Genomic DNA, 16,330 nt, shown 5'->3' with positions numbered 1-16,330 from the left:
ACTTGAGAGGCACAAAATTAACGTTGTTGTACTGACAGCTTGTTGGTCCGGGACACCCACTTCCTGTGTGAGAGTCCTGCAAAAAAGGGGGAAGCTCAGGTGGAGCCCGATTCCACACACTAACTTGCCTGGTTTTCACAGACTAAAGGGTGCAGCCATCAAAGCAAATGAACAGTAACTCAGGTTTGAATGCCGCGCACACATCTCCGAGCACCAGGCCTCTTGTCTGCAGTGACAGAGACGGTTAGAGATAAAACATCGGGGTTCATCCTATTCAGCTGGGATTCAGTTAAGCTTTCTGTCGCCCGTCCTGCTAAGACCCCAATTACAGCTCGTCTTATGCGTCAACAATCAAAATAAGTTACACCACTCAGTGCAGTTCTTGAAGAGGGCATTCAATTTTTCAAGCTGCTGGGACATCCTTTCAAGCACTTTCTGGTGGGACCCTACCGTATGCCGTGGGCACTGCAGTGTTTGCGGTGAGCCCCAATGTGCGTTTGTTGAGTGAACAAATGAAGGAGTGACACGCTTTCATACTGCAGGTGTTGTTTCTCCAGCACGGAAAGATTAAATTCCCACCACTTCCGCCTACTCTTTCCTAATCCAAATTGTCTCACCCTATAATTTTCACTGCTTATGAAGTAATTCTGAGCTAAGTCCTCCTAATTTCCCTGAGAACCTAATTTAAACAGTAGAAGAAGCTGGCTCTTTAACTAGCAAGTACTTATAACAAGTGTTTTCATATATATATATATACACACACATATATATATCTCAAGTGTTTTCTTAAAGTGAGTTGTTCAGTGCATATGTGAAAAGGGGCCAAATAGCATCCAAAGGTATCAAACCAATTACTGGAAGGTGTAGGGCCCGGTCTGTGCTAGGGAAATAGTATCAGAGGCGAAACAAATCGCATGGAAGTGAATCACTTCCCTTTGGCAACTGAAATGACCTTAGACAACTCCCCCCATGATTTTGTCTGACATTTCTTTCAAATGCCAATGAGCACCTCACTTTGTCGAGTTAGATACGTCCAGGACGCTGGTATTACGCTACTTCGGAGCCAGAAGGCCACATGTCTAGGATGTTCCAGGACACTCTCCTTTCATGTAATTTTCATCTTTTTAATAAAGGCAATTTGTTGAATATATAACTAAATATGAAGTCATTTCATATAATTGTAAGACTTCATGTAATTAGATTCACAAGTAAGAAAACATTCTCTTTACCATTCAATTAAATTCAACCAACGTTTACTGATTGCTCTGTGATACGCCAGTCCCTAAGTTAGGTCAAGGGGGTCTAGAAGTAAATATAACATAATCCCTGTCCCCAAGGATCTTACAAAGTAAAAAATAAATTGCAATTGGCGATTTACATATAACAATCAAAACATGTTCCAACCACAAGGGAGCATATAACTTTATTTAGTCTGGAGGCGGGACACTGGAGGGGAGGCTTCCCAGAAGAGGTGACTCCTTGGCTGGGTTTTGAAGAATGAATAGGAGCTCACTAGTTGCATCAGGGGAAGGGCCCTGACATTCCAAGCAGAGGAATAGCCTGATTGTGTCCTGATTTCTTATTTAGGAAATTAGGATCATCCTATAGAGATAACAGAACCCAGAGCCTAATTATATTTATTGTCTTTCAGAAATGCCTCTGCATAGAAACCCACACCTGAAACCTACATGTTCATGTTGACCAATGTCACCCCAATCAATTCAATAAATAAATATTTTTTAAAAATGTCTCTGAAATTTTAATTTTGGCTTAAAATGTTCTCTAGCTAGCGCTGGTTGGGGAGAAATTTATTACTGGGTTACAGTTTTGTTTGTTTAAAAACTATGTAAAAACTACTTCTTAGATTTTTTTATTTGTTGGCTATGAACAAGGAAGATCACTACTGTCTTATTCTCAAGAGAAAAATATAGATTCTGAACAATTATTCAAAGGAGAAGACCTCTCTCCAGGCACCTCCAGTTGTTCGTGTGCCATGGGGACACTGGCTGGTGAGGGCCACTCCACTCTGCGTGGGTCGGTCCAAACCCAAACCTGACCTATCTGGCTTCTTCCTGCACAAACTCCTAAAGAAAAAAAATGGATAAAGTAAAGTTTGACCTTGAAGAGAGTAGCTAATAAAGGAACATGAAAAGATGCTTGAATAATGATGGAAAGACATAGAATAGCCAGGAAAAGAAAAATAAAATTTAACGAAGAATAGGATAGTGATGTTCTTAAAGATTTTGTATGAAAGGCCTGGTTCACACAGATGCGTTCTTTACTGACCCCAGACTGTCAGGGTGGGAGCCCTGAGGGCCTGTTACAGAGGGTGATGCTCTGCCCTAACTCCTGGGCCTTGGCGATGCAGCTGCTGCTCAGCCGCAAACTGACCCCCCAGACACGGGAAAGTTCAAAGTCCCAAAGAGGACGAGAAGTTTAGGAGTTGTTCTCGCTCTGGATCTCTGTATTCCCTTTGAGTGGCCAAACTTTTGGCTTTATTTAGCGAAAGGAAGTTGGATATTATTCAGCCATAAAAAAGAATTAAATCTTGCCATTTGGGACAACATGGATGGACCCTGAGGACATTGTACTGAGATAAGCCAGACAGAGAAAGACAAATCCTGTATGATCTCACTTCTATGTGGAATCTAAAAACAAAACAAAACAAAAGTAACAACAAAAGCCCCTCAAACTCAAAGATACAGAGAACAGACTGGTGGGTGCCAGAGGTGGGGGGAGGGGCAGGCAAATAGTGAAGGGGTCAGAAGATACAAACTTCCAGTTATAAACTCAGTAAGTTATGGGGATGTCATGTACAGCATGGTGACTATAGTTAATACTGAATCACATATTTGAAAGTTGCTAAGAGAGTAGATTTTAAACGTTTTCATCACAAGAAAAATGGCTTTTTTTCTAACTGTGTGCTGACAGATATGAACTAGACTTATTGTGGGGATCACTTCACCATGTGTACAAATATTGAACCATTATGTTGTACACCTGAAACGAACATAAAGTTATATGTCAATTAAACCTCAACTTACAAAGAGAAAGGAAATGACAGGCAATGCCCTTTAATAATTTTCAAGTTGTTATACAAACACCTTAGGCAGAGCTGAGCTAATCGGCAAATTTTTAAAAAAATTTGCACAAAGAATTTCAGATGTTTATATTAGTTAAGTAAAATAATCCTACTTAAAATGTTCCTTCTTATTCTGTACAAATTAGTTTTGGAAATGCCTCCTGTTTTTGAGGTTGAAATAAAAATTTATAGCAACTTTAAAAAAGAAGAAGAAAAAGACACGTCCCGGTGCCAGTGAAGTCTGCATTCCTTTGAGGGAAGAAAACCAAACTAGTGAATACACAGCGCGGCCGATGCGATCACTGCTGTGAGGAAACACAGACCCTGCTTCTAGAGCGACCGAGGGAGAGGTCAAGGCCCCTGGCTCGGAGGTGACATTAGGCGACAGAGAAAGCGAGAGCTGAAGACAGTCCCGGTCGGGCCAGTGCACAGCCCGAGGCAGCGTCTGTCACCCTGGCACCGGCCCAGAGAGTCAGGTCACTGCTGCCCCTGCTTTTCCTTTGGCTGTTGGCTCCTCCTGGTTCTTCCTTCTCTTCCTTCCCCTCGTTCTCCAGCCTCCCCCACAGCTTCTCCGTTCCCTCCCTGGTCTTCTCCCTCTTCACAGCACCCTAATCTAACACGACCCTGTCCACGAAATGCTAAGTGTTTTTGAAGGTGGGAGAAGGGAGAGAGAGGAAGCCTGTCTCAGGGAGGGACACTCGGTCCACGTACAGCCTCCGCAGGGGCAGCTCTCCCTGCTAAGGAAGCCCACCCCTCGCCCTGGCCACCGGCGGAGCACCCCCCCTTCAAGGAGCCCGTGCTCCCACCCCCATGGCCAGCTCCGCCCGAGCTGGAGAGGAGGGGGCTGCAGAAGACACCTGTCTGGTCCACCAGCGGCCAGACTGGAAACTCACCAGAATCTCCCAGGAGAGGTTTCCTGCTTCCGGAGTTCACACCAGACGGTGCGCAGCTGCTTCTGTGACAGGGAAATAGAAGCCGTGTAGCCGGTACACGGTTTCAGAATATGTTTTACATTTTACACAACAAAGTGAAAAACCTCCCATTCTTATAGGCAAAGACACACGATCTCAATGTCAAGTGAGGGGTGTCTTCAAAGCTCTCAGGAGGGAACTGCCTGGTGGGTGGCGCCTGCCTCAGATGGAGCTGCGGCGGCTGGAGAAACAGCCTCCCTCGAACGGGTTCCTCTCCCCGTGCTCGCTCTCCTAAGCTCCCCTCCCGCCTGACTCCACTCTGCAAAAGCCACAGAGTCGTGCCCCTGCCACTAAGAATGCCCCCACCTCCTCGCCCACAGCTTCTTTATGTCTCTGCCACCTTGTAGGGTGACAACTCGTGGCCACATGGGGTGCCCTGCTGGCCGGCAGCTCTGGCCTCATCTCCCTCTGTGGGGTCTAGCCCACCTCGCAGGCCAGGCGCAGGCGCAGCAATGCTGATTAGATTGGAGTGGCTGAGTGAGCGAGAGCAGGGGGTTAACACTGAGGAGGACCTGCAGTCCTGCCCAGCGTGCCCTCTGACCTTCTCATGTCACTGCAAGGACTGTGCTTGAGGCGCTCCTTGGCCTGAAAGCTATGCTTGGTGCTGGGGTTCACCCATCTCCTGGCCTCCCCTTTCAGCATTTATAGAGCACTTGATGCATTTCAAACAGCAAAACCCAACTCTGAGTTAACATCTGTGGCAAGTTGCTAACTCCTAGCATGTGGGGACGCTTCTGCCAGCCTTGGCGTGGTGGCCAGGAAGTGCCAGATTATTTATATGTCAGAGAAAAAAAAGAAAGGAGGGAAGGAAAAAAAAAAGAAAGGAGGGAAGGAAGGAAGGAAGGAAGGAAGGAAGGAGGGAAGGAAGGGAGGGGGGGAAGGAAGGAGACTATTTAAAAAGGAAACAAGCAGCTGGAAAATGATTTCATTCGTTCACACACTCATTTGCATATTAATTGAACAGCAGAGCTTACTGAATGAATGTGTGCACCATTGATTGAGGCCCAGGGTCACAGGCTCTGGCGTATGTGCCGTAGGCCTCCCAGTACTTATGGTCCTGCACCCTTTGGGAACCTGTGGGACATGCAGGCCCAGGTCACATAGCTGGAATACCTAACAGCCGTCCCCCTGTTGCCATGGAGACCCCAGGGAGAAGAGGAGGGCGGTCCTCTCCAGTATCACCCAGCAGCTTCCAAAGTTCTTTCATCTTCGCCTGAGCTGTGGCCCTTCCTCCAGCTGCCAATGCCACTGCCCGGCCACCCGGCCGCTGGGGCTTCCTTGAGGCTGAGGGTGTGTGCCACGGAGCAGGGGAAACTGGCCCTGCCTGAGGCTGGCCGAGGAGCAGAGCTGCCACAGAGAAAATTATGAGGTGAATTAAACTTTCATTTGGTTTTTATTTGGTTTCAGCAACCAATACAAGGGACAGCAATTTTCCAAGTCTGGTCACTGGTTGGAGGGTAGCTTGAGAACATCTGTTTTATTAACAGCTGCGGCAATAAAAGCCGATCCTATACTTGCGGAGGGGCGGCCTTCCAGGGCCCTCTGGGCTCGAGACCTTATCTGCTCCCCTTCCCACAGCGGCCTGGAGAGAGGGATTCTCATTACGCTTAAGGCTGACCTCTCTGCACCTCCCCACTGCTGCCCACTCAGCCACTTCCACAGGAAGGAAAGCCAGAGTGGGGGAGGGAGAGGGACAGAAAGAGGAAGAGAGGGAGAGGAGAGAGGGAGGAAGAGGGAAAAAGAGAGAGAATGAGAGGAAGAGAGAGAGGGAGGGAGAGGGGATGGGAGGGAGAGAGAGAGGAAGAGAGAGAGAAGAGAGACTAAAGTTTAGGTACTAGAAGTGATGCACTTGGATTCTTGAGGCTCAATGGATAAACAAAATACTGAATATCCATGTAATGGAATATTACTCGGCCGGTAAAAGAAATAAAATACTGGTACTTGTTTCATTGCGGATGAACCTTGAGTGCATGTTAAGTGAAAGAACTCAGTCACAAATGACAATGTACTGTGCGATTCCATTTACATGAAATATCCAAGACATGCGGATTCATGGGGACAGAGTAGAGTGGTGATTGCCAGGGTCTGGGGGGAGGGCGATGGAGAGTAACTCTAGTGGGTGTGGGGTTTCTTTGGGGGCAATGAGGGCATTCTGGGACTAGATAGTGGTGATCATTGTGCAACCCTGTGACTATACTAAACATCACCGAATTGCACACTTTCAATATGTGACTCTTGTTCATCGCTACGCCAAGCCCAGATTGGTTGTTATTGCTGTGTGTCTCTCTATGTCTGTGTGTGTCTGACTGTGTGTGTGTCCATGTGTCTACATGTCTGTGTGTTTGTGTGCCTGTCTCTGCATGTGCCTGTGTCTGTGTGTGCCTGTGTCGTGTATCTGTGTATGTATCTGTGTGTCTGTGTGTGTCTACATGTCTCTGTGTTTGTGTGCCTGTGTCTGCATGTGCCTGTGTCTGTGTGTGTCTGTGTGTCTGAATGTGTGTGTCTATATGTGTCCATGTGTCTGTCTGTGCATGTCTGTGTGTCTGTCTGTGTGCCTGCATAGAACAGGCCCCTGTGTTCTTTTTCATCACCTCTGGCCGTGGAGACACCAGGAGTAACAGGAGAGGAGGAGGCCTGGCCCGAGGCAGGAGGGTGTTTTTGGGGGAGAGGGTGGCTGGCATTTCAGAACACCGCCAGCCCTGACCCGTCATAAACGAAGCTCAGAGAGTGAGGACCCTCAGTGCTGTCAGTGCGTCCCCATCCCCCAAAGGACCTCAGGAATCAAACCAGAGGCCCGGGAAGAACTGTTACAGCCCGGTCCCCAGGACACACTCTGCAGAGGGAATAAAAGAGCCTTCAAGGAAGGGCAGCCTCAGACATTGAAATTAATTTTAAAACCCAGTGATGGGGGTGGAGGGAGCAAACCCTTTAGCACAGCGCGCACAGCGCCGGGGAAGGTGGACGACAGCAGAGGCCTCTCCTGACTTGATCTGAAAGAGAGATGGGGCGGAGAGAAAGATATGCGGGTAAAGGAGAGATTTCACTCAGAGGCACCTGCAGAATGAACGCCACCTGCCGGCCGCAGGACACACAGGGCCGCCAGGGGTGCCGAGCGGAACCGCGCTGGGGAGGGGAGGTTCCAGGGCTCCGAGGCAGCGCACAGAACAGGCAGTTCCCTAGGTGTCTGCAGCGGAGCCTGGAGGGGCAACTGCGGCTCCGGAAACCAGCCCGGGGTGACCAGCAGCCTAGGAGTTCGTGGGTCAAGAACAAAATGTATGTTCCCAGGTGCGCACAGGATCATAGTCCACGCGAGGGAGGGCGTGGGAGGGAGTCCTGGGCACCGGAAATGGAACCTGGGCAGCTCCGGGTTCAGGGAAAGGGGCGGGTGGGGGACGGGCCAGGTGGCGTCTCGGATGCAACAGTTAGTCGGGTCTGGTTGGATCTGGTATCTTTCTACACCAACCAATGAGTTTTGCTCACCTGTGACTTTATGCAACAGCCGGACGATTCACTGGCAGGAGCGACTGTGCCCACAGGACTGGGCTCCGAGCCACGGTCCGTATCCATGGCCGTGAGCACCAGACCGCACGAAGGAAGATGCTCTTATCCCAACAGTGGTGTGAACTGCGCCCCCTTTTTATGAGTGAACATGTGACATGTCCTTCCGTGTGGTTCTGATGTGAGGCACGGTGGTTAGAAGCTAGGAAATTCCTTGGCAAGAGGAATGAGGGAAACTGAGACAAAATAACTAAACAAGGCCGAGCAATTAGCAGCTGCTAATGAATCACAAGGTCTCTTCCCCGACCAAGGACACTTAGGAGCAAAGGTTTACACCTCTACCCCCACCCGGAGAGTGCGCAGCTTAAGTCACCCTGGGCAGGGAGCTGAGACAGCAGGTTGGTGCCATCAGTGCCAGCCAAACCCCAGAACGAATGAAGTCAGGGAACTAAATGACAAAAACAAAACAAAACAAAAATCAACCAGAGTCAACAAATCCAAGATAGAGGAAAATCGATAACACTGACCAGACAATGGTCCCAAACTCCTCTCTACACTCATTTTGATGCATCGGCATCTTAAAGGGCTTGGAAAGCTGATGAATTTTCTGTTGAGACCTTCCCCCGACCTCCCCTAAAACTCCCGCCTTTGGAGACAGATAAGAACCCACAAGACAAAGGACCCAGTGGGCGCTCTCCGTTAAGCACACCTGCACCCCCTTTCCTCAGGCGAGTCCTTTGCTTTCTTTCTCCTGAGCTCTAAGGGTCCCCATGAGACCTGCAACCAGGGGGCAGCGGGCAGTGGCAGCTCATCCCAGGCTCACCCCCTGAACCCGTCTCCAAGGGCTTTGCTGCCTCTGTGACTGCCTTCCCCGCGGCCAGGCAGCCCGGCGTGGCTCACTCCTGCGGCTGTGATCTTGCCTCTTCTGTCCTAAGCCCTTCCTTTGTTGCACTGTCCCAGCTTTAATAAATGTCCTCTCCAATTCACCTGGACTCATGTCGTGAAAGCTGTCCCCCACCAAGTCAAGAACCCACACATTCCAGACTGTGCCAGGCCACCTGCCTCGGTCCTGGTTCCTTTCTGGTGACAACGGTCAGCCTCACTTTCCTCTTCCTCCAGTTGTCAGGACGGTCAGGGGGCCCAGGGCCCACCTCCCGCTGCTGCTGCTGGCCCTGCCTTCACAGGCGGTGGTTCCACGCGGCTTCCCGAGCGTGTTGACAGCCGGGTTCTGCCCAGCAGTGAGCTCACCCCGTCTAGCCGGCCCAGAGAGCCCTCCCTGAGTCCGAGGCCTGTCGTGGCAGCTCTGTGGAACACACGGGGCAGCACTGCAGGGCAACACTGCGGGTCCTGGGTCCCTGGGACTCACAGGAGGAAGAGAGAGACTCCCCCACACGCCCTCGGGTGCAGAATGTGCCAAGGCCAGCAGCCAAGCCCGGCTTGGGTGCCTGCAGGACCCGGAGTAGTTCCCGCTGCTCTGGTTGCAGGTGGAGAAGCGGGGGCACAGGCCCAGCAGCAGGAGGCTGCCCCTCGCTGCCCGCCTGGCCGTGGCGTCACAAGGGGCACCTGGGAGCAGACAGACAATGGCAGGGGTGGCCGAGGACCTCGCAGCACACAAGAAGTCCTTGGGAACGCCCCTAAATAACTGGTGGGGCTGTGGGGGCTCTTGCAGGGGGCCTGGAAAGATGCAAAGCCCCCGATGGTGGGGTGAAGCTAGACCCCAACACATCCTGGGGGTTCTGCCGATGCGCCCCCATCGCAGACTCCGGCTGATGCGGCCTTGGACTCGCAGGCTATCCCTTCAGGGCTTTCACATAAAACGTGTAATGAAACATTTTATTCTCTCTGCCATTATTTCAGGTCCGCTCTTCAAATGTAGAGTCTCCCCAATTGTGAGTTTACAGATTGCAGGAGCACAGAACGAAGTGCTGAGCACCCGGTGGGCTGGGGCAGAGCTGGGCCCGGCCATGTCTACAGATGCTGGGAGCATTCCTCTGACTCCCAGGCCTGACTGCACTCTGAGGCTCACAGAATACAAGTGTGAACAAAGCTGCCCGCTTATTCATGCGCATCGAGATTGACGCCCACCCAGCCACACTGCTCCTCCCTCACCCCTGGCCGGCCAATCCCCTCTCTGAAGGAAGGCCGGCGGGAGCTCATTTGTCACCAACCAGGAGCATTCGAGGTGAGGGTGGGGTCTGAGGAAGAGCTGGGTGTGTGACCACCTGTCCCTGGCAGCTGGCGGAGGCGTCTGTCGTCACAGGGGGTACCTGCGCAGGTCAGAGTTGAGAGTGGGACCCTTGTTGATGGCTGCCCATGCCTGTCCTGCCATTTCCGACGCCCTCCTGCCTAGCATGTCACTTCTTGCATGAAGCAAACCGACTTTTCAAAAGCCAATATGCCAGTTTGCTAAAAAGAAATAGTATATGGTCTCAATTACCAATTTGCCTAATGACCAACTTGCCCAATGCTTGATTGGCCAAAGCCTTGTTTCTATTGACTATGTATGGAGCAGACATTTATTAAGTAGAAAAGAAATAGTGAAATACAGTTGTTTTTGACAAAATACAAGAAAGTAGACAATCTACTATCTGATCTAAAACAAAAATAAATAAACAAACATAAAACACTAGGAATGTGAAAGAGAATCTAGCCATAAATACTGAAGAAATGTTTAAGATGTATAAAAGTATGCTTTATGCCCCGGGCGTGGCTCAGTGGTTAGACCATCCCTTGCACAGAAAGGTCTTGGGTTCAATTCCCGGTCAAGGGCACGTACCTGGGTTGCAGGTTCACTCCCCACCCCCAGTTGGGACTCATGCAGGAGGCAACCAATCTCTCTCTCTCTCCTCCCTTCCTCCCTTCCACTCTCTCTAAAAGCAATGGAAAAAATATCTTCAGGTGAGGATTAACAAAAAAAAAAAAAGAGAGAGAGAGAAAAGAAAGAAAGAAAAAAAGAGTATGCTTTACTATTAAAAACAAATAGTAAAATACAGGTATTTTTTTTAAATCCTCACCTAAAGACATGTTTTATTGATTCTTAAGAGATAGAGATAGAGAAAAAGAGAGAGAGGGAGAGAGAGAGAGAAAGAGAGAGAGAGAGAGATCAAACCCACAACCTTTTGGTGCCCTGGACGACCCTCCAACCAACAGGTAGCTTTTCTTTTCCTTTTCTGCATGTTCCAAATTTGCTTCAGTGAAGTTTTCCATTTTTTCCTCTTTTGGTAATAGAGGGAAAGGAAATTGACAAGAGTATATGTTATTGAAAAAAGTATAAAGCTTTATAGCACCCAAGTTCACATTTCTTTATCTACTTTTTAAATATTCTCTAATCTATTCTCTGACTGGTCGATGCGTCTTTGTGTCTTTTGCCTTCTCCAACCTGGAAATTGTACATCTTCCAGGAAACCCTCTGACATCTAGGGGATTCCTAGTCTCCATGTTTCTTTCAGAGCAATTAGCCCCACTGTGCGCAGCGGCTCTGCTCCCAGTGACGGCAGCCGTCACCCACAGCCGCAGCCGCGGCCCCTGAAATCCCTCTTAGGGGCACTGTGCCAGGGCACCTGCTCTGCAAAGCAGCGTATGCACTGGGCTCCACGCCCCTCTGTCCCCTCAAAGTCCCGGGAACACCGAGGACCAGCAACTTAACCAAGGGAGCGGGCGGCAGGGCATCGCTAACGAAGGCCACGCTCACTCAGCACGAACATTCTCGTGCAATAGGTGTTACTTCCTCACATCGCTCACCCACAGCAAGCTTCATGCCAAACCAGAAAACCCTCCCAGAAAACCCCAGGTGCTCTCAGAGCGAATAGCTCTCCCGGGAGGAAAAAGAAACCAACAGAACCAGGCCCGGCCATGATCAGGACATCCAAGGAAGGAGACACCAACCTCATAGCCCATTCGATTTAACATGTGTGCCCAGGCTCTAGTCTAGCCTGTGATCTCCGTGGCTAGAGAGTTGGCCCCTACACTGAAGGGTGGAGGGCTCCATTCCCAGTCAAGGGCACATACCCCGGCCCCAGTCAGGCGCATTTGGGAGGCAACCAACTGATGTGCCTCTCTCACATTGATGTTTCTCTCTCTCCCTCTCCCTCCTTCCCTGCCACTCTCTCTTAAAAAATCAATGGAGCCCTAGCCGGTGTGGCTCAGTGGATAGAGCATCAGCCTGTGGATTGAAGGATCGCAGGTTCGATTCCGGTCAAGAGCACATGCCTGGGTTGTGGGCTCAATTCCCAGTAGGGGGCGTGCAGGAGGCAGCCGATCAATGATTCTCTCTCATCATTGATGTTTCTATATCTCTCTCCCTCTCCCTTCCTCTCTGAAATCAATAAAAATATATTTTAAAAAATCAATGGAAAAATATCTTCAGGTGAGGATTAATAAACAAACAAATAAATAAATAAGGAAAATAAAATTGTGTGCCAAGACTTTAGTGATGATATTGGGCTTTGATTTGGGGTCTGGGATGGTAGATAAAACAAATTAGAAGTATCAGAAAAGTCTGTGGACTTCAAAATCCCATGCCATGCCCACCTGAGCCTTTGCAATTGGCAGGCCAAGTAGGGTGTGGGAGAGGGTGCTGGCTCCAGATTTCGGCAGAAATGGGTTTTAAGTCCAGTCCTGCCTGTCTAGATGTGTGACCGTGAACAGTCTAGATGCGTGAGTTCTCTGAACTCCTTTTTGTCTGTGAAAGGGTATAGAAGTGCCTATCTCATAGATGCTGTGAGCATGAAATAAAAGGATGGATAACAAATACCGGGCGTAGTGCCTGTGACATTCCACCAACGATGGTACCGAGCGCGATTGGTGACATCAGGGACAGTGCACAATGCCACACAGAGAGGCAACGCAGACTGGGCTAAACAAGCACAAAGGAGTGCGTGCTTTAAAGAGGCACTCAGGTCCTTGTTGGAGAAAATAACAGCACTTTTAGGTGATCATGGGGCGAGACCACTGGGGGACCATGGGCTGTGGTTCCATCAAATCAACCCGACACTCATGTTTATGGGAATCTGAAGTTCATATCTCCCACATTGGTGCCCACGTATGCAAGTATGGCGGAAAGAAATCCCCATCCCAGCAAAGGCTTGGGGGGGGGGGGGTAGAGTCTTATTGAGAAATGTTAAAGATATTCTTGAGAAAAACCAGAATTTCACTTAAAAAGGTAATTCTAAGAATTACCCCAAAGAAACAGATAATTTTTTAGAAAGTTCCTCATAGCCAGAGGGTGAGTATGGAAGTGAAAAATGTGGAAAATCATGTTGCTGACCCATAACACTAAAAAAAAAAAAAACAAGCCTACAATGTTGTAATAGGCACTTTTTAATTATTGATTGTTTTTTTAGTTAAAAAATTGAAATGCCTTCATGTCTTGCTTTGGATCTAGAATTAAAATCAACCAGGTGACCCAGTGGAGAAACTGTGGGATTGAGGGTCTAAGATAGAAGGTGGATTTCTTGCCCTGTGGTTCCTAGTTGGTTGACTCTGAGCAATTTATGTGACTCCCGATCCTGTTTGTCCATCTGTAAAATGGTGATTAAAATGCCTTCGTTTGGTTGTTGCTCAACCACTGAGGTTATGTAGTCATGAAAGTGAAGATGTGCCGGGGTAAGCCCACAGACAGGCGTGGGGGAGCCCCGCAGGCCGGGTGGAGCCGGGCTCTGGAGGAGGCGAGATGTGGAGGGATGCGGCACAGCCGGGGAACAGCCAGGCAGCCTGGCCTCTGGGGAAGTCAAGGCAGGCATTCCTGCAAATGGACTGAACGCTTCAGACCTGAAGAAACCTCATTTCATTTAACAACAAAAAGATGAGTGTATAATGTCTGATGGCATGTGATTCTGAAACAGTCTTGACAGTTGCCGGACTTTATCATAATGAAATAAACACAGCACAACCGCACCCCCAAGGACACCACGAGTTACGAAATGACGTTCATGAGCCAAGGAGAAGGGGAGCTGAATGCTCTCCGTGGAATTAGTCGTCCGCGCACTTGCCTTCCATCGTGAGCACTGCTGGCTCTGGCCGGCAGAGCAGAGACAAGCGGCACCCGGGGCCCTGATGGCCAACCATCCTCCGGCGCGGCATCCACCCCGACAGGACTCAGTCCGGAGCTGGATCTCATGGACCCGGGTTCAGAGTGCCCCGCGCGTATCACAGTGTGGAGTGCTGAAAGTGTTTTATGATGGTGAGTGCCACTCGGTGTACAATCATAGCACAATCGATATTTTTGCCTCCAGTAAATGCTGTCACCTAAAATTCCGCAATTTTCATGATCAGATAAAAAGCCTTGGTCAGCCTGGCTGAACCGCTGATACACAGATTTTTTCAGATTTTTTTTTTGTCGTGGAGGGCCAGTGTGTCGAAAGGGAGCTGTGTTCTGTCTGTGACTCACGGCAGCTCAGAGATGTAGTTCTTGAGGCTTAAAATAATGGACAAGAACAAGGGTCAGGAGGCCTTGACTTGGTGTGCAAACGGCCTCAGCGCCTCGCTTATTCCTCCGACACAAGCTCCAGCTCCTGGGCCCTTTGATGTTCGTCATCTAAACTTACTTTCTCAGTGTCTGTCTCATTTCAAAGGGACGTGGGCTAATCCACGCCACTGAGTTATCTCGAATTCACAGACCTTTTAACTGGAGCCGCTGCCTTAACTCAAAGGAATGCGTGCAAGGCTGGGATTTCAAGCCGGAGTCGCTTCTGGCTCTGAAGTGCCCTTCTTTGTCCCAGAACTCCCTGACTGTGCCCAGACTCTCCAGAGGGGACCCCGCTGTGTCCTCTGTGCTTGTATTCCAGCCCCCGAACAATTCCTGCCCCCAGCAGGTGCGCCATAGGTGCTTGTGGGGTGGGAGAAGGGCCGAGTGGATGAAACCAACGAGGGAGATCTTTCATGGCGGGTCCCGATTGTCCTCGATTATAAATATAGCATAAAACAGGTCTACTGAATAGGCCGGTGTTAGGCCTGTCAGTCTAAATGTTGGCTGTATCTGACGTCCTCATTCATCTGGACCCCATGGCTGTCAAACAGGCACCCATTTTCCTCCTGTTTGAGAGACTGAGGATGAGAGACTTGCTTAATCTCTCTCTCTCTCTCTCTCTCTCTCTCTCTCTCTCTCTCTCTCTCTCACACACACACACACACACACACACACACACACGCCCTCCAGCTCTAAGCCATCTCCCCAGCAGCCTTTGTAATCAATCAGGAGCCACGCAGCCTCGCAGCTTTAAGAAGAGAAAGCTGCCGGAAAGGCACACAGATACTGTCACTCCCCGGGAGGAAGGCCTGTCTCCGGGATCAGGCAGAATCCGTAACCTCTTTGACCTCACCACAGTCCCAGCGGCCGGGGCTCCTCATGTTCCCCACACCCTCGCCCTGGACAGGTTGTCAGTGAGCAGCGGACTTGGGGGACAGGGACAGCCGCTCGGGCTCGGCTTTGTTCAGGGACCGCGTCTTCGGGATGGCCAGTCTGGCAGAAGCCCCACAGCACATTCCAGATTTTTCTGCAATTACAGTTTTAATCCCTCCCTGGGCATTGATCCTTCTTAAAGGCAAGACAGTGTGGCAAAAACAGTGGCGTTTAGATCAGACATGATTACATGGTTAGAGTGGCAGCCCAGGGACTGAACCGGGGTCGACTCCTGGACAAGGGCATGTACCGAGGTTGCAGGTTCATTCCTGGCCCCAGTCAGGCAGGGCACATGTGCGAGGCAACCAATCTATGTGTCTCTCTCACATCGATGTTCCCCCCCCCCCCCACTCTCTCTCCCTGCCTCCCTTCCTCCCTTCCACTCTCTCTAAAAAAATAATAGTAAATGGAAAAATCCTCAGGTGAGGATTAACAACAAACATAAAAGACCGACATGCCTAGGTTCAGGTGCCTGTTTCCCTCCTTCCACGGTGGGTCTGGGCACAGCGTCTCAGGCTGAGTGTCCGTCTGTGGAACGGAGACATGAACGCTGGCTTCCTGGGTTGTGTCCATCAGCAGGGCTACATGGAGCATGGCAGAGAGGTGGCCAGCGCCTTTCCAGATGGAATTCCAAAAAGAAGAACGAGAGAACATGGGGGTCCTCTCACTATGCCCTTTCTGGGGCCCCCAGGGCCAGGCCGGGGAAGCCACTGCCTTGTCTTCCTGTTTGAGAACCACTGTCACTAAAGCCACATGCTCGGGAGGTTCTGCGAAGGGCATGAGTCAGGCCTGCTGTCTGCCCTGTGCCGTAGTAGTTCTGTGTTCCTCTGAGGAGTGCCTGGCCCTGCAACCAGCTCTTAGCTGCCTCCCTCCCCCGTCCCCATCCCTGCTCGTGCATGCAGTCAGAGCAGGAGGTCAGAGCAGGAAGTCAGAGCAGGAGGTCAGAGCAGGCCAGGACCACCTTCTCCTGTGGTGGCCTTAGACGGGCTTTCCTTTCCCCTCCCGACCACCCCCCCCCCACTCCGCCTGGGAGAGCAGACTCTAGGAGAGCAGACTCTAGGAGAGCAGACTCTAGGGGAGCAGACTCTAGGAGAGCAGACTCTAGGAGAGCAGACTCTAGGAGAGCAGACTCTAGGGGAGCAGACTCTAGGAGAGCAGACTCTAGGGGAGCAGACTCTAGGAGAGCAGACTCTAGGAGAGCAGACTCTAGGAGAGCAGACTCTAGGGGAGCAGACCCTAGGAGAGCAGACTCTAGGAGAGCAGACCCTAGGAGAGCAGACTCTAGGAGAGCAGACCCTAGGAGAGCAGACTCTAGGAGAGCAGACCCTAGGAGAGCAGACTTCTAGGAGAGCCGCCCCTAGGAGAGCAGGCTTTCGTCAG

At 50.3% G+C, this 16,330-nt stretch overlaps 1 protein-coding gene across 1 annotated transcript in view; it reads right to left on the bottom strand.

Annotated features, from left to right (window-relative positions):
* Positions 1-4,470: 4,470 nt before the first annotated feature.
* Positions 4,471-16,330, bottom strand: part of DUSP27 (dual specificity phosphatase 27, atypical) — a 38,170-nt gene continuing 26,310 nt past the window's right edge. Inside the window, 1 exon segment of the mRNA XM_006110009.3 lies at positions 4,471-4,508. Within this exon segment, the coding sequence (XP_006110071.2) occupies positions 4,471-4,508 (38 nt within the window).

Source organism: Myotis lucifugus, unplaced genomic scaffold, assembly GCF_000147115.1.
Source record: "Myotis lucifugus unplaced genomic scaffold, Myoluc2.0 scaffold_279, whole genome shotgun sequence".
Classification (NCBI taxonomy): domain Eukaryota; kingdom Metazoa; phylum Chordata; class Mammalia; order Chiroptera; family Vespertilionidae; genus Myotis; species Myotis lucifugus.
The sequence above is the reverse complement of the archived record's forward strand: the minus strand, read 5'-3'. Positions and strand labels throughout refer to the sequence as shown.